The 23,656-nt window shown below is 36.1% G+C and overlaps 3 protein-coding genes across 4 annotated transcripts in view; all 3 read left to right on the top strand.

The window, feature by feature from the left end:
- Nucleotides 1-3,718, top strand: part of LOC100177013 (DNA repair protein complementing XP-C cells) — an 8,389-nt gene extending 4,671 nt beyond the window's left edge. The window contains exons 14-23 of the mRNA XM_026835497.1: nucleotides 71-158; nucleotides 353-475; nucleotides 637-793; nucleotides 1,088-1,185; nucleotides 1,426-1,663; nucleotides 1,839-2,107; nucleotides 2,276-2,431; nucleotides 2,622-2,791; nucleotides 2,906-3,113; nucleotides 3,414-3,718. Of these exons, the coding sequence (XP_026691298.1) occupies nucleotides 71-158; nucleotides 353-475; nucleotides 637-793; nucleotides 1,088-1,185; nucleotides 1,426-1,663; nucleotides 1,839-2,107; nucleotides 2,276-2,431; nucleotides 2,622-2,791; nucleotides 2,906-3,113; nucleotides 3,414-3,581 (1,675 nt within the window). The 3' untranslated portion in view covers nucleotides 3,582-3,718. The remainder of the gene's footprint in view (nucleotides 1-70; nucleotides 159-352; nucleotides 476-636; nucleotides 794-1,087; nucleotides 1,186-1,425; nucleotides 1,664-1,838; nucleotides 2,108-2,275; nucleotides 2,432-2,621; nucleotides 2,792-2,905; nucleotides 3,114-3,413) is intronic.
- A 366-nt stretch (nucleotides 3,719-4,084) lies between these two features.
- LOC101243120 (B-cell receptor-associated protein 31) lies at nucleotides 4,085-6,733 on the top strand. The gene is made up of 6 exons (XM_018813082.2): nucleotides 4,085-4,299; nucleotides 4,366-4,466; nucleotides 4,938-5,088; nucleotides 5,326-5,428; nucleotides 5,789-5,891; nucleotides 6,281-6,733. The coding sequence occupies exons 1-6, from the start codon at nucleotides 4,208-4,210 to the stop codon at nucleotides 6,418-6,420; spliced, it is 690 nt and encodes a 229-aa protein (XP_018668627.1). The 5' UTR covers nucleotides 4,085-4,207; the 3' UTR covers nucleotides 6,421-6,733.
- A 1,876-nt stretch (nucleotides 6,734-8,609) lies between these two features.
- The window catches only part of LOC100183115 (diacylglycerol kinase delta), a 28,631-nt gene continuing 13,584 nt past the window's right edge, over nucleotides 8,610-23,656 (top strand). For both annotated transcript variants that reach the window (XM_018813083.2, XM_026835719.1), the window contains exons 1-13: nucleotides 8,610-8,791; nucleotides 9,550-9,688; nucleotides 13,966-14,016; nucleotides 14,643-14,705; nucleotides 15,866-15,946; nucleotides 16,503-16,607; nucleotides 18,947-19,079; nucleotides 19,715-19,821; nucleotides 20,935-21,060; nucleotides 21,509-21,611; nucleotides 22,224-22,386; nucleotides 22,679-22,787; nucleotides 22,889-23,028. In XM_018813083.2, coding sequence (XP_018668628.1) covers nucleotides 8,706-8,791; nucleotides 9,550-9,688; nucleotides 13,966-14,016; nucleotides 14,643-14,705; nucleotides 15,866-15,946; nucleotides 16,503-16,607; nucleotides 18,947-19,079; nucleotides 19,715-19,821; nucleotides 20,935-21,060; nucleotides 21,509-21,611; nucleotides 22,224-22,386; nucleotides 22,679-22,787; nucleotides 22,889-23,028 — 1,406 coding nt within the window. In that variant the 5' untranslated portion in view covers nucleotides 8,610-8,705. The remainder of the gene's footprint in view (nucleotides 8,792-9,549; nucleotides 9,689-13,965; nucleotides 14,017-14,642; nucleotides 14,706-15,865; nucleotides 15,947-16,502; nucleotides 16,608-18,946; nucleotides 19,080-19,714; nucleotides 19,822-20,934; nucleotides 21,061-21,508; nucleotides 21,612-22,223; nucleotides 22,387-22,678; nucleotides 22,788-22,888; nucleotides 23,029-23,656) is intronic.

Here is a 23,656-nt window from a genome sequence, read left to right as displayed (position 1 = left end):
ATCTCAAAATATGGGATTACTGCCCCAAGTCTATGGTGTTGTATATATATATAGTTATTTGCCATTTCTAGGATGCAGTCACACGAAAGCGAAAAAATGATGAAGAACAAGAGAAAGAAAACAAAGTAAAGCGTACTTTGAGAAAGACTACCGTTAAGGTTTGTTTCTTGTAATAAGGGTGTTGTCTCTCAAAAGTGAGTGAAAAATATTTGATATGCTGGCAAACTTCACTAGTTAGTATTGTGATATATAGTATGGAACGCTTCGATGTATTACTACTGTTAAGATAATTTTTTTGTATTTTTATTGTTTGTTTCAAATAAAATAAAACTGCATTGTGGGATGTTTTCAGATTAAATCTTACCCTGAGGATTCTGGACATTTATCCGAGGAGAATAATGATTTTGAAACAACTGTTACAAAAAAACGTAAAACAAGAAGCAATAAAACCAAACCAAAGACACAGAAAGTACAGGTTTGTCAGCAATGCTATTAAATCGTCATGCTTACACTAATGGATTAAGTTTTTTGAAATTATAGGGTTAAAATACTCTCGTTGTCACATTACTTAAATTAGACTGTTTGATAAATATTTTAGAATTGTTTTTAAATTACCAGTGTTTGTTTTTTTTCCAGAAACAAGATGTTGTTTTATCTGATGAGGAAGAGGACTTTTTGCCGGATCAAAAACCTGACTCTGATGATGATGAGGACAGTGATTTTGAAGCTGTGGAGCATAAAAAAGCAAAACCTTCGACATCAAGACCGTCCCAGTTAAAGAAACCACCAACAAGTTGGTTATTGGCTTGTGACACATTTTTTTCATATATATATATATATATATTGTTTACTTCATTTGCTGATTGTATCTTGGTTTAAATCATTCCTTTTCCTAATATGAAAAAGCTTTAAATTGATTTAACCTATCCTGAATGGTTGCTTTTCCTGATCATTTTTTTACCATGTAGTACTTACCTTTACATAAATTCCACTTAAGGTTTTTTGTATATCAACTATTCTTTCAATTTTTTTATTAAAAAATATATATATGTTTTTAAATACCTGTTTATTTTTATACTTTGTGCAGAAAAACCAGTGAAGAAAGCATCTGGAACCAAATCAAAATCAAACAATCAAAATAGTGAAAAAGATATCAATGAATGGCTAGAAGTTTATATTGCTAAGGTTTGTGTATGCTGTTGCAATTGAACTGCTCTTAGCATGTATATTAGTTTATATTTTAAAACAAGTTTGCTTATTTCATAACTTAATAATGGAAAATCATTTAACTTCAATAATTTAATTATCAAAATTTTAAAATATTACCAAAAAACCTTACAACTTAATCTTGTAAATTACATATGCAACTTTTTTTCTTTAATTTTTTTTTGTGCAAGAAATTCAATAATGCTTCTTTTTATCCAGGTCGGTTGGGTGACAGTGGATTGTGTGTCTGGTGTTATTAACGAACCAGACGCTATTGAATCAAAAACTACAAATCCTATTCAATATGTTCTTTCATTTGATGGCAACAATAGTGTGAAGGATGTTACATCAAGATATGCTTCTCAGTGGCTCATTATGACAAGGAAACTGAGAATAGGTTACCTTGAAAAAGATTGGTGGAACAATCTACTTGCCTGTTATAAAACTAAAAAACAAGGTAAATACTGGAAACTTAGTGGGAAATAAATGCAATATGTTTATATTGTAATACACTCTTGGGAAAGGGTGTTCTGAATGCAAACAGAAGTATTTTAAGTGAAAATATGGTATAATCTGTTTTTTTTCTGTTTTGTAGAGGAAATCAGATACTGCAAATTAATATGTATTTTTATTTAGTTATAATTCAGTTTACTCATACAATGTTCAGGCTCAAGATTTGGAGGAGAACAAGCAGTTAGAAGCAAAGTTGCTTTCACAGCCATTGCCGACCAGCATTGCTGCATTCAAGAGCCATCCTCTTTTTGCTCTGCGGCGTCATTTGCTAAAATATGAAGCTGTATACCCACCAGATGTGCCACCCCTTGGTTATGTTAAAAGTGAAGAAGTTTTACCTCGTTCCTCTGTCCATTGTTTGCACACCAAAGAGAAATGGCTTCAATCTGTAAGTTAACTTGACAAAAAAAATGACAATAATTTTACAAAAAAAGCTGCCTGTGCCTGCAAAGAATATAACAATTTAAAGTTATGAAATAAAACTTAAGGAAATTTGTTTTTAATCATACATTAAATTAACACTTTCTTTTGTGCTAACAGTTTTGTCTATATTTAGGCATTAACAGTAAGAGATGGTGAGCAACCTTACAAGATGGTTGCATCTTACTTACTTAATAAAAAGCTTCAGAGGGACTCAGATACGCCATCTTTAGCTTTATTTGGAGAATGGCAGTGTGACCCTTACCAACCTCCTGTTGCGGAAGGGGGAAAAGTAAGATTGGATTTTTTACAAGTTGTTCTGTAACTAATAATATTCATTTGTCACAAATCATTTGGAAGATTAATATGATATTGATGGTATGAGAATACCTATTGATTCAATAAAGGCTAATATACTTAGGGTTTACATTTTTAAAGCTCTACAAAAAGTCATATCTTAAAAATACAAACCATAATTTCAGGTACCAAGAAATGATTTTGGCAATGTTGATTTATACCAGCCATCCATGCTACCCATTGGATGTGTTCATTTGAGATTACCAAACCTTCAAGTCGTTGCTAAGAAACTAAACATTGATATTGCTTCTGCTGTTGTTGGGTTCGATACACACCATGGGTTTCCCCATCCAACGTGAGTGTTTTAAGTTATCTGTGCTGCAACTTGTACAATAAATTGTCAGTTCAAATTTGTATTACCAAAAGAAAATATAGGGTAAAGTTATTTCACAATCTTTATTCTTCTCAGTTTGGATGGTTATGTTGTGTGTAAAGAGTTTGAGGAGGTATTAACTGATGCTTGGGAAGAGGAAGAAACCTTGGCAGCTGAACGTGCTTTTGCAAAACGCGAGGAACGAGTTTTGAAAAATTGGAAACTTCTTTTTCGTGGAGTTCTTACTTTAGAGCGGCTCCGAAATAAATACAAAGATGTTGAACCAATAGATTCGACCCCAAATGTAAGTACTGTTTATTACAGGTTTCATGAATTGTTAAAGTTTTCTGCAACTTATGAATGGCTTTGGCTTGAATAAATGATATAGTAGGGTAAGAAAAGATAGCTTACATTTTCATTTTATTTTCTCGCCCTTTGGTAGTAAATAAAGAGTCCTATAAAACAATTATATAACTGTATCCTAACGGTTTCTAATTTTTATAAAGCAATGTTAATTGTTTAAAACACAATCAGGATATTTGAATGTGTATCTTACCCAACAGTAGCCTACTCTATATTAAAGTCTGTTTTCTGTTTCATGTAGGAACAACAAACATCAGCAGACGAGAAGACTCCTGCAACTACCAGTTCAGCTTGGCAAACAGAAAGATTACAGAATGAAAAGGAGAAGCAAAAACCTAAAAGGAAAACGCGTGCAGCGAAGAAAAAGACAAATAAAAACAATTTTCCATATGAAGTGGAAACCATTTGAACTATTTGTTAAACCATAATAAGTGTTGACTTCGTTCTTGTATTATTTTTAATTTTTTCAATCATATTGGTGATTTCACAGTATGCACTCTTCATTTTTTCTTTTTAACAAACTTTGTATGACAAATCGTGAAGGTATTCGTGTGGTTGTTGATTTAGGTTTGGGTAGTTTGGGTCAAAGAGATTAAAAGAGATGGTTTTAAACTCTTTGGTCAGGCTTGTACGCATGACAGAATTTCAAGTTTAGCTATGGAATTAATTTCGTATAACTTGTAAAATATCGCTATTGCACAATCAAGCAGCTCCTTACATTTAAAAGAATCACTTCTTAGCGCGACGTGTCCTAATCTATTTTAAAGGCCTATCATATGACTTGAGGTGGGGATACTTTTGCATCATCGATGTTTCACGTGTTCACTAAAGCAGAACGTGCGTGCACTTTGATCTCTTCGTGTATATAAGGTTGTGTGTTTGTTGACAGAGAATTGGCTTTTACGTGGACTGCGGTAGTTCTAGTTCTTCATTAGCTAATTTACTTTCAAACGTACATGCTAACACTTACGCATTTTGTTTAGATTACAGTATACTGTTCGGAAATTAGAAAACTATACGACATATAAATTTAACATGAGTATTCAATGGACATTCGTAGCCGGATTTCTGTACGCCGAAATCGTCGTCTGTATATTACTGTGTCTGCCATTTGTTAGTTCCAAAAGGTGAGTAAAATGTTTGTTAAAAATTGACAGTTTATTTATAATGTAATGAGTTTTTCTCTTTTGCAGATGGCAATCTATTTTAAGATCAAGACTCTTTGCGTTGTTCGTATCTTATGGAAATATTTACTTCATGGTGCTAATATCCATACTCTGTTTACTCTTTGCAGGTATAGGCCTAATTAACTGATAACTCTGTATTTTGTTCTTACATTGTTTATTAAAAGTATGTTTCAAAACTATGAATACTAATGCAATATATTAAAAAAATTATATCCTGAAATTCCTAAGTTATTTGGGTAAGCTATAGCATTGCCACACATATTACAATGAAGGAACTACTACACAGTTGTTAATGCTGCATAAATGAATGCAAAAGCAAAAAAATGGATGTACGTGTAATATTTTGGGTCAAAATAGTCCAGCTTAGTTGGGACCATCTTTGGTTACTGAAGTGGGTAACTTATATATAAATACAATTAGTATTTAGTCAATTATAATACATTAATACCAAATTATCTAACAATCAAAAACTGTTGATGAGAATGAGACTAGCCTATTATAATGATATATATATGTATATGTATAGATAGGTTTTGATTTGTGCTGATGCAGTGCATACTAATTTAAATTCAACGTAGATGCTGTCAGAGAAGTTCGGAAATATTCTTTACCGGATGCACAGCAAGTTAATTTGTCCAACAATCCAAATGCACAAGATCATGTACTTATGATGCTTTTCCGTGCCCAAAGGAACTTGTACATATCTGGTTTTGCTCTTTTCCTCTGGCTGTAAGTGTCCTGTAAAGTAATCATATTGCAATACCAAAAGTTCTTTTTTTTAAATCTGTTTTTTTTTTCTACAATAGTCCACAAAACTCTTAAAATTGCATATGTTAGTTATACAACATAAAAATATTTTAAACTCAATTATAGACCAATTTTGAACTGCACTGTAAATGAACTTTCTGTTTGTTCGTAATACAATCAATATAATTGTTATCTGTTTTAATATCTTTGTATTTCTAGGGTGTTGAGACGTTTGGTTCTTCTTATTTCGAACAGTGCAACTCTTGAAATACAAGGTGAAGCATTCCGTAAGCAAGCTGAAAGTGCCACCCGAACTGCACAGGTAAGAACTTTGGACTTTAGTTTTCGCCAACACATAACGCCATGTATAGACGTACAGTAGTTCAATTCATAAACATTTACCAATTTGGATATATTTCAGTTCAACAATCAATGGATAATTTTAATTAACAAAATCGCGGATGTTGCTAAAGGCATGGCTACTAATTTTATGTGCAACACAAAAACAATACCTTTAATTTACCTAAGTTTGAATTTCCACTTAAATTGCCCTAGACTTACACCAGAGTAAAAATAATCAGGCATATCGTATTTACAGTTTTACCCAGATTATTTATAGTAAAGTTTGTATTGTATTTTGTATTTACATTTTGACATCAGCTCCTTTAATCTTAATACTCAGGATTTACTGGACCAAGCTGGCGACAGTAATGCTGGTGGTGATAATAAGGAAAAGGATGCAGAACTAGAGAAACTGAAGGAAAAGTTAGTGGAAGCCAGAAAAGGTAATTAATTACAATTTAAGTCGCAAATAAAAACAATGTTATTCTATATTCCTAATTTCCTATTATGTAATGTAACTTTAGGTAGTCAGATATCAAATACATTGTGAATCGTGATTAGACTGTAGTGTCAAACAGCAAGTAAATTGGTAAAATATGCGTGGGAACAGACTTACAGTGGAGTTTGACTTTTTTCCTTCTTGGCTATTCTTTGTTTAATACATTTGAATTACCTGATTAAATGTATCACAAAACAACCATACTGCACTAAGGTGCACTTCCCTATAACTCCCAATTATAAAGTTGTTTTTATCCTACTATGTTAAGTATATATTGCATACTTTTGTAGCTCATCCAATGCCTAATCACTTTTTTTTATTTGTGTTATACAGCCACGGCTGCAGCTGAGGCCAGTGTGGAGGCAATGAAATCACAGGCTGAAGCTACTAATGCAGAATATGATCGCTTGATGACTGAACATGCCAACTTACAGAATGAGCTTGCTGGTGAAACCAACAAAAAGGATCTGTAAATGTCATGCCCTGTACATTTAGTGCCATGTACTCCTAGAGCAACAAAACATTACTGTTACAATGCATGCACCATACAGTTACTGTTCTGCCTGTTCCCGCATTCCGTGTTGAAGTTTTAAGCTGGCTGTCTAGAGTTATGTGCAACAAAAGTTTGTTTTATTCTGGGATTGATATAATTATATTAATGTATTATGTACTCTGTTAGTTGTATATAAACAATTGTGAAATGTTGTGTTTTTATTGACACTTGTTTCTGTTGTGTTAAAGATTTATATAATTCGCCTGGAATAAAAGTTGTACAGGTACACAAGATTTCTAAATGTTTGACAATTGAATTAATGTTGCAACTAATAAAAAAGTTAGTGTAATCTGGTTATGTAGTAGGGTGGGGAAGATAAGGACACCTTTTTATTCTATTTTCTTGCCCCATTTGGTGGTACACAAGGTACATTCGAAAAATTATAAAAACACACCCTCTTTACTTCCTAAACAGTTGTTAATCGTTTAAAACACGATAAGGATACTTAAATATGATGTGCTAAATGTGTCCCGTTTTCCCCACTCCTACTGTATGAAATTTAGGGCATGACAGCGCTATTTTTTTTAAGCATCACAGCGCGTGATATAAGGGGCTGGAACTTTTACATGCATCGTTGAGTGTGTAAAGTTGTTGATTTCGGAGTAGACATTTAAAAGGTCCGTGAAATTCTGTATCCTTCATGCTTCGTGGCGCTATTGAGCTATGAACTGCGAAACAACGAGAGAGTGTAAAACGCAACACTCTGCGTTTCTTTCATGGCGAATTTTATTCAGTTCTTCGTAAACCAACAACGTCTGCTTTATCAGAAGTACCGAGCGTGCTAATCAAAGGAGGTGTGTGTGTTTTGACAAGGTGTAGTAGACGAACAATGTGGATCTCAAGGTACATGTTGTAATACAATGGTTCTCCAAGATTGTATTGTAGTTTGGTTATTTGTGCCATATATAATTTAAGCCTCCTAAAATATAGATACATATATAGCAATTGTTCGGTCAAAATATGTTATTTAAATTTCAAATTGGCCACATTGTATTCAAGTCTAGTTTAAATAATTAATGACATATATCAAATTATTGTTGTACATTTATTCGTCCGACCTTCTGCACTGTGTAATGTGACCACATGCGGGATATACTCTATTTTGAGTCACACAATGCAATCTGTTTATATGATATGTATGGTGTCTAAAGTTCAACCTATATCTGGTTCAACATGATAATTTTATTTTCAGTGAGCTTTATTTTGGTCCTATTTTCTGCTTGTCGTTATTGTTTCATGGCGTACATCAGGTTTAAATAAAAGGCCAGATCTATCTTATATAACACCCTATATTCAATGAGCAGACATTACAATACATAAGGCATTTTGACAAATACCATGAATTGTGGAAATAAAGCATAGGTTGAGGTATGTAAATAGCAAGGCACTTTGCAAATAGCATGTGTTAATAATGTGTGTGGTATAGGTTACAACATTTACCACAGACTGTCAGGTTAATATAGCAATTATTTATCGTAAACTTTCTCAGATAAATTTCAAAGTGTAGTTTACAAATTTACATATTTTTTCAGCTATCTTTAGTCTTTATCTGTACTCTTGTGTTATTCTATGTTACCTACTGACTATTGTACCAGTTCCTAAGGTACTTTTATTTCTTTGTATCATTATATAAAGGCAGTTGTAGAAATTCCAGTGTTTAAACAATTTATACTCATATCGAGTAATTATGCTGTTTCTGTTATACATCAGTTATTTTATATTATGTATAAATAGCAGTTTTTGCTATAGGTTTACGAATCAGTAATGTATATTATATATTTTTTTATTTAGCCTAATCGCATATGCGTGTATTTTTAGTAATGCTTAGCCAGCTTTTTATCTCCTGTTTGCTATGCTACATATATGGCTTCATTGCTTAAATGGTTGTTTTCTGCTATTCTGCAACGGCAACATTCTGTAATTCGTTCAATATTTATGTGCCGATAAATCATTTATAATATAATCATGTAAACCTTTTCTGAATATTTAGGTCCAATTTTCTGGGCAGACTTATCAGTTTGTTACGACCAGCCAAGACAGTAAGACATTCATAGTATTAATATTGAAATAACTTGTATAATGTTTAGTTTATAATACTAAACAGGCAATTTCTGTTTATCAGGTTGATTTATTTATTTATTAGTAAGAAAGAGCTACATTGATGTGGCTTGTTTAATTTTCAATTTTAAGAATATATTTTCGTGAATGCCAAAGAAACTTAGTTTTAAAAAGAAATTCAGCGCACCACAAAAGAAACCGCAAATGTCATCGGAGAGTTACCTTGAATTAAGGTGAGTTTGAACTATCTACAGTGTTATGGTATTTCCACTAACTACCTACATCAAATTATTGGGCCCAATGGTCAACAGACCAGATTTTATTTTTAACATTAAGTAGAAAATTAAATCGTACCTGTTAAAATATTCATAACATGGTGGGCTAGAACATATGTTCATGTCAGTTGGATTTAGCCATAATTTTTTTCTAGGTTAAGTAAATATGGCTTAGTGACCACAAGCTTAGGTGACAATAATTTCTATTCAAATTTTACAGTAAAATTGTGTTCAGATTATAATGTATGCTCAATTTCAGATTTTTGTTACTTATTTTATTTTTGCATAATCATTATTCATGGATGCATTAGTTATAGCAGTTATAATAGTTCAATCATTTTTTATGCCTACAGGCTTCATTAGTCCAAGATCGCATGATATAAATTCCTATAAGCAGCTCAGTCAAGTCCCATTCATGCTTTAAGCATATGTTTATACGCTACAATATAATTATAATATTAATATATTCTCTTTTAAAAATCCAAAAAAAGCTCAGTCAAGTAGTCAAGTTCCATTCATGCCTTCAATATATGTTAAGATGATGTGGCCTTGTTATGACATATAAGCTCTTCACTTTTCAGTAAATAAAAAGCAGCTCAAGAAATATATTCTCTTCAGAAATACCCAAAAAAGCTTGGTCAAGTCCCATTCAGGCCTTCAACATATGTTTAGATGCTGCGGCACAATTATAATGTAAAAAGCTCTTTACTTTTCAGTAAATCTAAAAAGCAACTCAAGAACATGACGGTTGGATCAGAAATCATGATGTCATCTGACAGTGATGGGGAAACTCAAGTAGAAATATCGAAAGGACTTCTAAGGAAGGTCTCCACTCAAAAGCAACTCAAAAGAAAGGTTAGGAGAAAGCGGTTTTCATTTCTCTACTCATGTTTGTATTTCAATATTAAATAACTATTAATAGCCCTGTGTTGCCTTGTTGGTCAAGCTGGGAGTACATCTTGCGTAATTTTGGCATTTTTCGGTGAACGTTTTTCGTGGTTAATAATCTTCAAAGGTTGTGACGTCAAACGATTATATGTGTCAAGACTCAAGAGGACATAATTTCGTTAGGAACTGTTTGAATACGTCAAAAAGGTATATGATTCACCAATTCTACAGCACTCAGTGACGCTGTGCCTCGCTACTATGGAAAGGGTTCTGTGCCTTAAAGATTTTAAATTTATTATTTATAGAATTTCCGTTCTGTGAATGACAGGCTTTCAGGCCAGGGCATTTGGTTCCCTTTCTTGTTCTTTGTTTTCCGGTTTGGTTTCGTGTTATGGGCTGTTTTTTTGCGGTCAATTTGTTTTTAAAAAAACGTAATTTTTTCGTGTCCACGAATGACCCCGTCTTTCGTTTGATTTTTCTCCGACGTTTATCTATAATTTTGCGCAATTTCGCAAGAAACGTTTGCATGTTTCGCGAAAAATGATCGAAGAAACGCACACCGTGTTACGCAGGAACTAATATTATGATTGGACCCCGGTTTATTTTTCTAGTAAACACAAGACGCACAAAAACATCTCTGCTAGGTTAATTCAACCCGTCAAAGCAATTCCCTAGTTAAAATCAAAGGGCAGAAATTCACGAACGCGCTCGACCTCCGCATGCCGGTAGTAAATATAGTTTACGATGCCGCAGCTTGTTAAACCGTCCCCGATTGGACGTTTTGAGCTGGGTGTAATTTAAAATCGGGCTTGGTGGTAGCTCATTTACTCTTGTTCTGTATGGGCTATGGAGGAAACGTATACGCACCCAATGTGCACCGGAAAAGTCACTGATTGAACACAATACATTCTACCAGTTGTTATGACCGTCCAAGCGCACTGAGGAGTTGTCCTATTTTGGGAACATGGCGCCATCACAGCCTCAGGCCTTCCTTCGGGTATCGTGACCTGCGATGGCGCCGAGAGAGAGGGGACGGAGTGGTTACCACGCTTGGTTTCCACTATTCCCATCCAGTGGGTTTAAAAGTCGCTCATCGGCTTGCGTATTCCCACGCCAATACTCGGCCAGAATAAGGCGAAGCCATTAATTGATCAGCGACCATTTTAACACAGAAAGTGCATTCCATAACTAATTTGTTTCACCGGTCTATAAAGAGAACCGGTATCTATAAATCTGCTGCATCCTGCAAAAGGAAAGCTACTCAAGGAGAAAATATCGGTCGACATTAATTCAATACTGTTATGACGAAAATATATACAGATAGGCTGTTTTAGGAGTGCTTAAGCGGAAATAGATTGGCCTCTGTATTACCAAAATATGATTGATAGAATTACCCCTGCCTTACTGGGCAAATTTACCCTGACGCCAAAGCTTGTCCGTTTCAGTTTTCTCCGAATAAAATCGGTAAACGCGTTGTATACGGCGGTATATTTAGGACCGTTTGTTCAACAAAGAGTCGTCTTTGCATCGGTGGAGTATTACTTCCTCTTTTATTCCCATCTTATTGCTGCCGCAATATTGGTGGGGCTGGCGATTTGCTTTCTAACGTGAGCAAACGTGACGAAAAGCCAATATCTCGGTAATCAATACCCAATCCTAAGTATTCGCTGCATCATGCGCGGGATATTTATAGCGACAAGCAATCGTTGAACGACGATCTATGGGGACTGTTGATTTACTGGAGATATGGATTTAGAATGACTAATTTAATTAGCTTCCCCGTGTTGTTTGCCCCTTCTGCCGTTTGGTGGTACTACATCAGCATACACCACGTTACGAGCTAAAAACACTTCAAATGTGTAAATATTATGAATTCAACTGACTAGAATATGACTTCCACAATAGATTAGGCACGCACACAATCTTAAAAAATCATGTTGGCATATCATATGCAACTGCGTAACACGTTTATCGTGAAGGGCTGGGTGGGGTTCGCTTTAAATATAATTTGTATCCCATTTCAGCTACAATCGTGCTTACGACTCCCGCGAGTTATTATCATGTTATTTAACCATTCCGTTAAGTCGTTACGATACACTGAACAATGGACTCTTATGAACCTTCTCTTTACAGTATTTTTAAACACCGATTACGTTGCGGTCGGTTGCTGGTATGTCGTCCCCGAACAATTGAACCATAAATTATCATACAAATTTTACCCCATGTTTTGTGTGACAGTGTATAAAAACCAGGAAGCCACAATTCTATTGTATTGGGACTTATGCCCGGATACATGAATGGAAAACCCGCCTCCTAAATACCTTTCTTCACAACAATGTCTCACGCCATTTCCTGACACTCGTTTCGGTTTCAATTTCCTTCAACTCGCTTGTAAATTCCAATAAATAAATTTAAAACACGACTTACCACATCAGACAGCATCATTTACTTTAATAACTTATAACCCGAATCGGATATTCCCGTGTGTCTGTTATACAACTAAATTTTGTGTTTCTGGGTGGTCGTAACAAGGTTCATTACATTCGTTTTAATTGTAGTGTTATAACAACTGTTTACCCCAGTCAAAAGCAGCCGAATTTATGTAATAAAATGTTATCAATTTTTGTATTCTCATGGTCGCCACCGCGCGGCTATATTTTTAAATAATTACTCCCGCTCTGGCTCGCTATGGACTCAACTTTGTGAAATTGCATTTCCTTAAGAAAGCACCGTCAATAAACTTGTGGTAGCGCAATAAACGTATAACACGTAATTTATTTTGTATATTTTAGAATCCAGTTATTCCACTACTGTTTATCAATGAATCGCTATTATTCAATTAAAGAAAACTCTTCGGTTTGAAACTCCCATTAGTAGCTACACTCCGCACATTTCATTCTCTTTAACAATAATTAACTTTTTTTTCAGAATAGAAATAAACGAGTTAACAGTTGCGTATTTACTGTAATTTACGTCATTATTTCATACATTAGTTCGGAAAACACCGTTCCCACTTTTACCCATTTTTCAGTATTTATTTATGTGGTATTTATGGTAATGCAAACCTTTCAGCAAATTGTTCTAAAAAAAACTCGAAATTTCCCTCTTTGTAAATTCCTTCGACTTTTCTTTGGTATTGCAACAAAAGCGACTTCTGAGCCAGTGTGGAACACCCGTAACGATTCTTTTTGTTCATTCAAGCGTTCTCAAAATCGGCACGAGGGACTTTTTTCCCGTCCCTAGCAAAACGTTAGCACTTGAACACTAGCGATACGACCATGACTCGTAACTGCGACCAGTGAGTACGCAAAATATCGAAGGGACATTTCCCCGCCGTAGTGCTACCTTTGACGTGAAACAACCGTGCAAAACGCGTCAAAATTCCCGCGTTTTGACTTCCACGTGCCTTGTATATGTGTACAGTGTACACCATATACGTATAGCATTTTTTATAGATTTCCTGTCGATATATATTTAAAGCATTCGTTCGACCAGAAAACGCGTAAATTAGCACGAGTCGACCCAGCTTTTATCTTATACAACTTTTCTGCCACAGCGGCTTCACATTTTAAATTGACGCAGCAAAGAATCGATTTGTGTTTTCCAAAAACACCAGATTTTCAGTTGTATTAAGTTAACCTTAAGCTCTGGCGTGTTTGGGTTAAGGTAACATAAAGCAGGTTGTTGCAGTTAAACTATGCCGTATAGTACTGTATTGAATTAGTAGCACAGCTGACAGTATTGACTGACATGTATGTACAAGTTATGTGTGTTCGCAAGGCATGGATCCAACTTTTAATACGTGGCTTGGGCTTGACTTGCTCTCTATTACAACGGCTGCTGCTTGTCTATTCTTCACACTTAATGTGTTGGCATGCCTTTCAGTTAATTTCAACTTACAAATGGCCAAGTCTAATTCAATTATAATAGGACCGCCCTTATGCTGTATAAAGGAAGCGGAAGCATCAGGCTTATCTTCGCATGGATATTAACGCGTTATAACCAGAACCCTTATTGCGAAGCGAATTTATTCTGTTGTGCACAGCATACTTTTTTGCCATGTTCGGGCAGCAACCTAAAAGATATGCCACAGAAGCAATCAGAAAACACAAGGTGCTTGAGCCTACTCTTATACAGCAAACATATGTCTATAATTTCCGTTACTGTAAGACGTATATTGTAGCCAGTTTATAAGCCGTTTATATTTACAGGTTAAAAGTCTAACAGAAGTTTATTTTATTCAGGTTTGCATAAAGGAAGGTTACTTGCTCAAGCAGACTACGTCGTCGTTTCAGGTAAGTTTTACTTTAATGCTTTTAAACACAATATATATACTATAACAGAGTGGGGAAGATGGGACATCTTTTCATTCTGTTTTATCGTCCCATTTGGTAGTACAAAAAAAAGCATTCAAAGAATTATAAAACAGTATCTTTACGACTCTCGTAGACCGTTATTACATTTTTAAAACAAGATCACGTTATTTGAATATTATGAGCTAAAGGTGTCCCATCTTCTCCCACCCCTACGTGTAATTGCATTTACAGAGTATATAGCGTCTTTTTAAAAAGAGTGATTGAATCTTTGTTAAGTCACTCGTAAATTCTTAGTATTTTGCATTTTATCCCAAAATGAAAAATTATATTAAAACAAATTTAATTAACACATTGGTTGTATTCGTATGTATACGAATACTCAAACAAAAGATAAAACAAATAGTTTCTTCGCCCTTTTTTAACACAAATGCGAAGTATTGATTTTTAAATGATAACTTTTTATAGTACCAAATGCAAAAAACTCTACACGATTTCTTACTCTCTTCCTATCATGGCAGTTCCTATGTTCGTTCATTTATATTCTGGTTGTATCAGCGTTATGACTTGATTGTAAACAATCTTATTCGTTTTCTATTCATTAACAGCGGTGGCGACCACGTTACTTCAAGTTGAGGCCGCGACGTTTGTTCTACGCTAAACATGAAGACGTAAGTATATGAGTATTAATGTTATATGGTACATGTTCGTAACTTTATGCCTCTCTTCCAGCACCACTTGCTTGTTGATATATACTAAAACAGAATAAAAATAAATGTGTAGTCTTTTTGGGGTAAAATGGGACATCTTTATTTTCGTCCCATTTTTTTAGTAAATAATATACTAAAATGGAATAAAAATGAATTTATAGTCGGTTAGGGTAAGATAGGACATCTTTTTATTATTTTCTCGCCACATTTGTTAGTAAACAATATACTAACACCGAATAAACTCGAATTTTTAGTCCGTTGGGGTAAGATGAGACATCTTCATTATCTTTTCTCGTCCCATTTTTTAGCAAACAATAAATATTTATGAAATAATATAACCGTAGTCCCCCACGCGTCTAAAAGAGCGTTGTTGACTGTTTGAAACGCGGTTACAAAAATTTACCCCGCAGTACTATAGTTTAATATGCAATGAAACTGCACCATATATAAAAAACATTTCGAAATGCTGTAAAAAAATGTGTACTATATTTGTGTCTGAAAAAGCAGGAAAACAACATTTTAAATATTTCACTTTGGTATAAATCAGACTTTAGTTTAGGTTTAATTTTTATTTTCTGCGACATTTAACAAAAACAGAATTTTCTACTTTTACCATTCTGCGATTGAAACGAAAAAATGTCCAGATGTTTTATCGAAACTGATAACTGCGTTTAGTAAAAATCGAAATATCTAAAAAAAACAAGTCTTATTCTTATTCAAAAAAATCAATTGTACCATCAGTCTATCAGTATTGTTTATTAAAATACCCCACTGTTTATTTATATAGTAAGCAGTGATTACCCTAGATTTGCTGATAATAATTATAAAATGTAACGCCGAATTCACCAGTCGGGTATTTTCGCATAAACACATGTTTGAACAGTCAGGAATATTCTTTTATACACGATCGCTGTCCGCTAAATTGAAGCTTTTCTCCTAAACCTATGACCCTATATATATGATAACATCAATCGAGCTTACTCATTTTCAAAAAACATAAACACATACTGAGATATGTAAACTTTTCTTATTTTTTAAGGTTTTCCATTTTTAACGTACACTCTATACAAAACCTCACGCGTTTCCGATTCCTATATTTTCAAAACAACCTTTATTTTCAGTCGGAAATCTTCAGCGAACTCGACCTTACGGACTCCAGCGTAGCGGAGCGAAGCACGAAGAACGTAAACTGCAGTTTCTCGGTACCCTTGTTTAAACTGCGCTCTTATAATGGTGCAGAAATAACTCGGTATACGCCCACTCACATTTTATGCAGTTCGACTTCCCGTTTATTTCTGAACGTCTATTTCCGAGCGTCGAAAACGTTGGTTACCTCATACCACTAAATGTAATGCAATGCGGCTTACGTCGCCTAGGGCTAGAACATCTTCTCCATACGAGTGAAACATTCCCCAGCAAAAAACGATTATTTTGTCCAGTTCTGTCCAGTTTTAACCAGAATAACTGGAAATATAACTGCTCTATTCTAACCGCAGTGACATGCCTGTTATTTTAAGCCTGGTTAGGCAGTTTACATAGTTTTTTTTATGGCGAATTTCTAAAATAAACTATAGTATATTTTTAACGATCGGTGTACTGATTTGATGTAAAGAAAAACTTGTATAAGCATTAGGAGAAATTGGCGTCGCCTATGTTTTTGCGATACGCCAAAATAGCTTGCAGACTAGTGTTAACCTTTATACAGCCGTTTGTACTTCTGCTTTACCGTAGATAGTTTACCTTTGTTGATATCCGCAGATAATAGGGTCGTTTCCAACGATGATCCTTTGTGCTGCTTCCCGCAGCGAGATGGACGAATGGATTTCCGCATTAAAAGCTGTGCAGGGCGGGGAGTTTTACTCTGTAAGTTGCTATTAAGGCTTGTGTACGATATGTATGCTAGCCTGTTTTTCAACGTTGTTAATACATGGTAGTTTAGTGGTTAGTTTTAAAAGAATATTAGTGCGTTCATATAGAAGACAGCTTTTAAACCTTTCAACATACTGTTGACATCGCACGTTTCTTTTTATTATTATTCGGATTTTATAATGTGCTTGAAAGACACAAGCGCCTGCGTTTTATCAGCTCCTTGAAGAATAGATTTATAATGGACTCTGATAGATTCGTAAAAGCAAGGAAGTACGTGCACACCGTTGCTGAAAACGTCACACTATATTATAATGCGGCCTGTTTCCTCAATGAGAAGCATCTGCCATTCTGATGACGGCAGTTCTTAGATTACGCACCTTGCTTGTTTACGGCGGTGCTCGCGGTGTGCGGTGTTTGCATAGACGTAAAGAGATCGTTTTATAGTTCGCTTGCCCAACTATCGCATCAGGCAGTTGCTGTTCTCGTTATTTCTGACAAGTGTCGCTAGGCAACTCCGTAAGAATTACGTAGACGCGGATAGTCTTGACTCTGTCGTTATTTTCTAGCACCAAAAAAAACAGAAAAAATATGTTAAGACTTTATTTTTACACCCAACCGATGCACAAAACAAGTATTTGCGAAAGCCGTATTACGTCAGTCTAGAACAGCCAAGTTCGGCAGGGCTTAGCCAGGGATTTTCTAAAACCACAGCTGTCGTTTCCAAACCAACAGTTGCATCCCAGAATGAATACCTGAGGCAGTTACGAATCGGGATGTCTATTTTTATGCCTTCAAAGGCAAACTTTTAACGAGGTTAAGGAACCATGGACGGATGCCATTCGCCGTGGTCGTTAGCTGAATAAAGAGCCGTCATAACTTCTTTGTTCCCGTGTTAGCATTCCATAGAAGTTGTTTACATAGATAGTTAATTCAGCTTGACATCTCGGCCGTTCGCCTTTTAGTTTAGGTTAGAAATGTCTTATAAAGAAGTTATATTCGGACAGTTGCTATATTGCAGCAATATTCAAGCTTAGGGAAAATGCGTTCATATTTCAGTATCCCTAGGGACCAGGGGACGCTGCGCTTCGGTGTTCCAATAACTTTTAGATAATCGTGTCGGTCCGGTATAATTTTAAAGTTAATTCAGCGCTCGCAGAGCATTGATCACCGTGTGCAAACTATCGATTCATTAGATCGATTTCGCCAACGGAACGAACCTACCTACTGAGTTTCTGCTTCTATTTTCGGCGTGTGGATTCATTGTTTGTCAGAAGAAACCGTGAAAATATCTCGGTAGTACCTGTTTCACCCCGCCCACCGGGAATCGAGTTACCGATCGTCGCTGTTTACTCGCCTAGCTTTAAGTTAAGAGTTCTTTGCACTGATTCCACGAATATACTAGCAATTGTAAGTGAATGACGCGTTGGAAGCTTAGCGGATTTCCGGTCTGCCGTGTCCTAGTCTAGCTGTACTGCAATGCCTAAGACAGTTTATTACTATTAAGGCGTGGACTGAATGAGTGCTTGGGAAATTAAACAGCGCTAGAAGGTAGCTCGTTTATTATGTGTATTGGAGTATTCCTTACAGTTTTTCTAAAGAGCATTTATAAATAAACTCGTACGAGAATTGTTGATCTGAAATGGCTATGTGTTTGTGCGTTTTCATGAAATCGGTGCCAAGTTCGTGATGTTTGTCAAATCTTCCAGTGCGCATATACATACAATCTTAAAATAAACACCGATCAGTTGCGCATGGTCGTGAAATGAACCGAACTTCGCCCTCCCTTTGTAAGCCTATAACTACTTCGTAATCGACAAAATTCCCTTTTGCCCCATGTTCGTTAAGTTCATCTTACTTAGTTATCATTTTCTCTTTATTTCAATGCAGTTGTCAGTAAGTGTGGTTTGAGAAGCCACCATCGACCGTGGGCAAGCAAGAAAGATTAAAATTGAATTATTGTCATTTCGGAGTGACCGTTCGTCGCTTTCCGCCCTGCTCGTCCGCTCGATCGATAAGTTACCGCGTTTACATTTGCTAATTGGAGCGCTTTGCTTGCAATCTTATTCCAGATCGCTTTGCAAGAAATGCGTAGTAGTAGTACTAGTAGTCTGTTTTAGGTCGGTCGTCAGCTGTGTAAATAGCAGCGAGAGGCGACATGGTATAGTGAGTAGAAAACAGGGTAGGTAAACTACTTTAGTGTAAAAAGACGGCAGTTCCGAAAGGTCAAATATGATGACGATGTTTTACAGCCGCGGCATAACTGCCTGTGTGCATACACAGATCCGTTAGGAATCAGATTTATGTTACAACCGGTTTAAACTAGTTTCTTGCAGCCGCATCAAGTTTACATGGATAACTTCACGGACGGACATAACTGGTACGCCTGTACCCATAACCGGCCTACCTACTGCAATGTGTGTCGTGAGGTGCTATCAGGTGTGATGAATCATGGCTTGTCCTGCGACGGTGAGTGCATTAGCCTTATACGAGATTTGCATAGGATTTGCACATGCTATTACGTCCTGCTTGACCCGAGAAATGAGTTCATCGCCGGTTTAAAAGCATTGTCTAAGAGTCTAATTGATGTTAATTTAGGGCTCTTATAGTGCAGCTGCGTATTGCATTATAAGACCAACAAGTGCGGTTTATATTATTTAAATGAAGAAATGTAACTTACCTTATCCTCGCGTGGACGGAAAACGACAGTCGTTAAACACTGGTGTTCTGTTTCCTACACCTCGTGCCAGCTTACGATGTTACTTTATATGTGATTATTCTGGGGGAATTTTTTTTCATATTTTTTGTGTTGCCGATATTTTGGACAACCCATTAATGTCCACTGGGTTGAAGCAATTGCCGTTAAGTGTCTTGCCCAAAGACATATACGCCCATAAGGCCACAATGGTACCAGCGAAGATCCTTGAACCAATTACTCAAGCAAATGTGCTATGGCGCCGGTTATTTGCTCTGTATTTCATCTCAAAATTTAAGTTGATGCTTGCATTATTTATACTATCCCATATTTCGCTTTGCGCGCCAGCAGAGCCACTCGATTCGAAAACAGACTTTATGCTGCAATTACAGTGTTTCCATTCTTTCAGTTTGCAAGTTTAAAGTTCACAAGCGATGCGCATCCAAAGCTCCGAACAGCTGCAAATGGGCAACACTGGCCACAGTGGGCAAGAGTGTCATTGAAGACGAGGATGGGGTAAGAACTACCAATCATATCATATGATTATAAATGTCAAAGAACTCTTCTGTCGTTTTTGTTTTTGTTATCTGAAGACGTTTTGTATTCCATGATACGGGATATTATGGTTTTCCCTGTGTCTTGTCCATTGACACTTAATAATATACCTCACCGTACTTGTTTAAGGATAATAATAATATGGTACGATGTGATAAGACCAGACATGTATTCATTCAATTTTCTTGTCCCATTTAGTAGTAAACTTATCAAATTTACAAGTTAAATAACCGTACTCTCGCCACTCTTGAAAAGCGTCGTTTATCCTTTAAAACACGATCAAGAAGTATGGGGTTTAGGTGATACCAATTACCCCGTTCCATATACGTGACCATGGGTACAATGGGTAGCATATGCGATTCGGCAAGCATTTGGCTTTTGTTGATATATACGTGTATAGCAATGGAGCCTACTCTTGCGCATCATTAACTTCCTATCCTTTTCCATGTCAAAATTTCTACAGCGGCCTGCCTGGTCTATTTTTGTTGGCCAGAATTCCACGGAAATGTTGTGTATCCACGCACCGTATACGCACCATTACATTTTCCGCCTAGCTAGGCCTATCAATATGAGCACTTGCCGAATCATGTCGTCTTTTCGATGGATATTTATAGTCTAGTGTGCGTGTGTGTGTTTGGTAGAATGATTTATCTATCCTGCGTCTTTCCATGGCAAGCCTAGCCAAGTTGTATTTGATTTATAAAGATTTATTCCCAATGGGAATATCAAACTCCATACGAAAATACCACGTTTGCAGTTTGGGCATATGCAGGCATATAATGCTGTCCCAAAGAATAAAGTACATTAAAATCTCACAGTTTACACTTTACTATAGCTTGTTATGTTAACCTAACCATAACACTTAAATAGTAGAGTAGGGGAGGTGGGACATCTTTTCGTCTAATTTGGTAGTAAACAAAGAGCACTTAAAGAATTATAAAACCGTATCCTCACGACTCCCATTTACCGTTGTTAATTGTTTAAAACCGGATATTTAAATATTATGTACCAAAGGTGTCCCGTCTTCCCCACCCTATTATATATTAACTTGTTCATCACACTTTATAATTCCAGCTATGGATACCACATCAGTGGTTGGAAGGAAACCTCCCTGTTAGCGCCAAGTGTGTTGTGTGTGAAAAGACGTGTGGGAGCGTACTCCGACTGCAGGACAGTAGATGCTTATGGTGCCGTAGTATGGTAAGCGGGTGTACTTTAAATCCCTCCAATAAAAGGGCTCATGTTTTCAATTTAAACTAAATAAAAAATTTACAAAAATAACAGCAAAAAAGTTTGAATTTTAATATGTTTCAAATTTTTAAAAAAGTATTCACATTTTTTTCAAATAAAACCTAAAAAAATCATGCCGAGTCTGCCTGCTGCATGGTCTGTATGTTTATTAAGTACACAGTTTATTTTAAATGTAAAAAAAACTACGCAATGTCTTCAGCGACGAATGCCTTTCCCTTTAAAATTCCAACCGCTATGTCTGAACTATTTTTTCACAGAAGCCTTTGTTACGTCATAATAAATCGGTGTATATAAATAGGCCACTTCCCCGCTCCGCGTTAACCATTAACCGTGTTTAATGTGTCGAATTCCCAAATAATTTCCAACAATTCTCTATATGACGTAATAATACGACCAGGTACACGCGTCATGCAAAACACAGATGCCTGCCAAATGCTCGCTTGGTTCTTGTAAACTTTCCATCATACCACCGACCGCTATCCACACGCAAGACTCCGATGGTAAGAAACACATTTTATGACATATAGTTAGGGTGGGGAGAGATGAGACACCTTCAGCACATAATGTCTAAATATCCTGATCGTGTTTTAAACAATTAACAACGGTCTATTCTTTGAAATTCTTTGTTTCCTACCAAATAGGACGAGAAAACAGAATGAAAAGGTGTCCCATCTTTCGTACCCCACTATACGTTACTTCTGTACGTTTGCTTATGAAATGTTTAAGTTTAGATCGCATTTCTTTATAGTTAAAAATGACATGTTGTTTTTCGTGTTTTTTTGCCACCTTATTGACTTTTAAATAGTTTAATGCAAGTTGTAAACCCAAAAAACGTTCACGAAACCACTATATAGACCTACTTCTTTTTACAAAAATCGAAAATTTCATTCACTAGTCGTTAATCACTCATGGGTTTAATTATTTGTCGGGGCATCAGTTGTTATCGGTAATAGACTCCCAGGTCGTTTCCTTACCTCGGGAGGATTGCTGAATTACATTCGTTACTTGCCACGTATCGGCCTTCTTCCATCCAGCTGTTTGCTTGCCAAAAATAGCCTCAACAGGAATCGTATTCCTTTGGTCAATACTTTGAAATCTAAATTTGTTGTCAGAGTTCTGGCAAGCGCTCCCGACTCCGCAGTGTTCAAGCCCTTTACTTGTGTTTGTGAACTCCAAAAGCGGCGACAACCAAGGAGTGAAGTTTCTCCGTCGTTTTCGTCAGTTTCTCAATCCTGCTCAAGTGTTTGACCTCATGTGTTCAGGACCACAAGTCGGGTAAGTGCTGATTCTTCGAGATACAGACACGTTTTATTTATCACAACATTTAGTCACAATAAGTTTTAGGCGAAAATTACGGTCTGTATAATTAATGTGTTTATCTGTGCCCATACTACGTATACATTTTTAGTGCAACTAAAATTATTGAGACTGCCATATATATACGGCCCTTTATTCCCAAAATAACGTCTCAAATCAAAGTACTTCCAAATAGCAATCTAATTCCATATTGAACAAGCATTTTTTCAGTGTTTTAAAAATCTCACTCTATTTTTCATCTATTTTTCAGGCTTAAAATGTTCCGAAAATTCGAGACTTTTCGCATCCTAATTTGCGGTGGTGACGGTTCTATTGGCTGGGTGCTAAGTGAGATGGACAAACTGAACCTTAACAACAAAGTAAGACAATCAAAGTCTTGTACATATCGGCCCGCCTTCCGTGTGTTCAAATACTAGGCTCTCTTGCATCTTATTACTATTGATCTAATTTCTCTGATCAGGCGCAAGTCGGCGTCCTGCCGCTGGGAACTGGCAACGACCTGGCGCAGGTAATGGGCTGGGGCAATGTATGCGACGATGACACGCAAGTGCCAGCTCTCATTGAAAAATACGAAAAATCCAGCACAAAATTACTCGACAGGTCGGTTTGAGTTTTAGATATATTGTGGTGGGGAAAGATGGGACACCTTTTTATTCTGCTTTCTTGTCCCCCAATTGTAAAACGTATCTTTACGACTCCCATAAACCTTTGATAATTGTTTAAAACACGATTAGGATTTTTGGATATTATGTGGTAAAGGTTTCCCGTCTCCCCCACCTTACTATACGACTGTGGGGTAAGATACTGATGGCACAAAAATTTCCTAATGCTTTAAACAATTAACATCGCATTTTTCAAGTCGCCGGGCTACGGTTATATTAGTCTGTAAATATTCCTTGTTCACTGCAAAAAATGGACAGGAAAAAAGAATGAAAACATTTTTTTATCCCGCTCTACTATTACTATATTCAAATGACCACAAAAGATCGTTGCACATAATTATTGCATAATTTCCTTCGTATAAAATATAAATGAGGTTGCGTTCACTTCCCAGTATAGGATCCTCCCTCTGGGAATAATTGAATACGAGTCCAACTTGGTCACGTCGCAAGTTAAATTGCATGACCTACTTAAAACTTTCCTGATGCTTTATGCAACAGCTGCAGGCCGACTTGTGCTTAAACAGTTGTTTTATAGTTAACCGTAAATAGCCACAAATGATTTTTAT

The sequence above is a fragment of the Ciona intestinalis genome, chromosome 8, assembly GCF_000224145.3.
Source record: "Ciona intestinalis chromosome 8, KH, whole genome shotgun sequence".
Classification (NCBI taxonomy): domain Eukaryota; kingdom Metazoa; phylum Chordata; class Ascidiacea; order Phlebobranchia; family Cionidae; genus Ciona; species Ciona intestinalis.
This window is presented reverse-complemented; position numbering and strand designations above follow the sequence as displayed.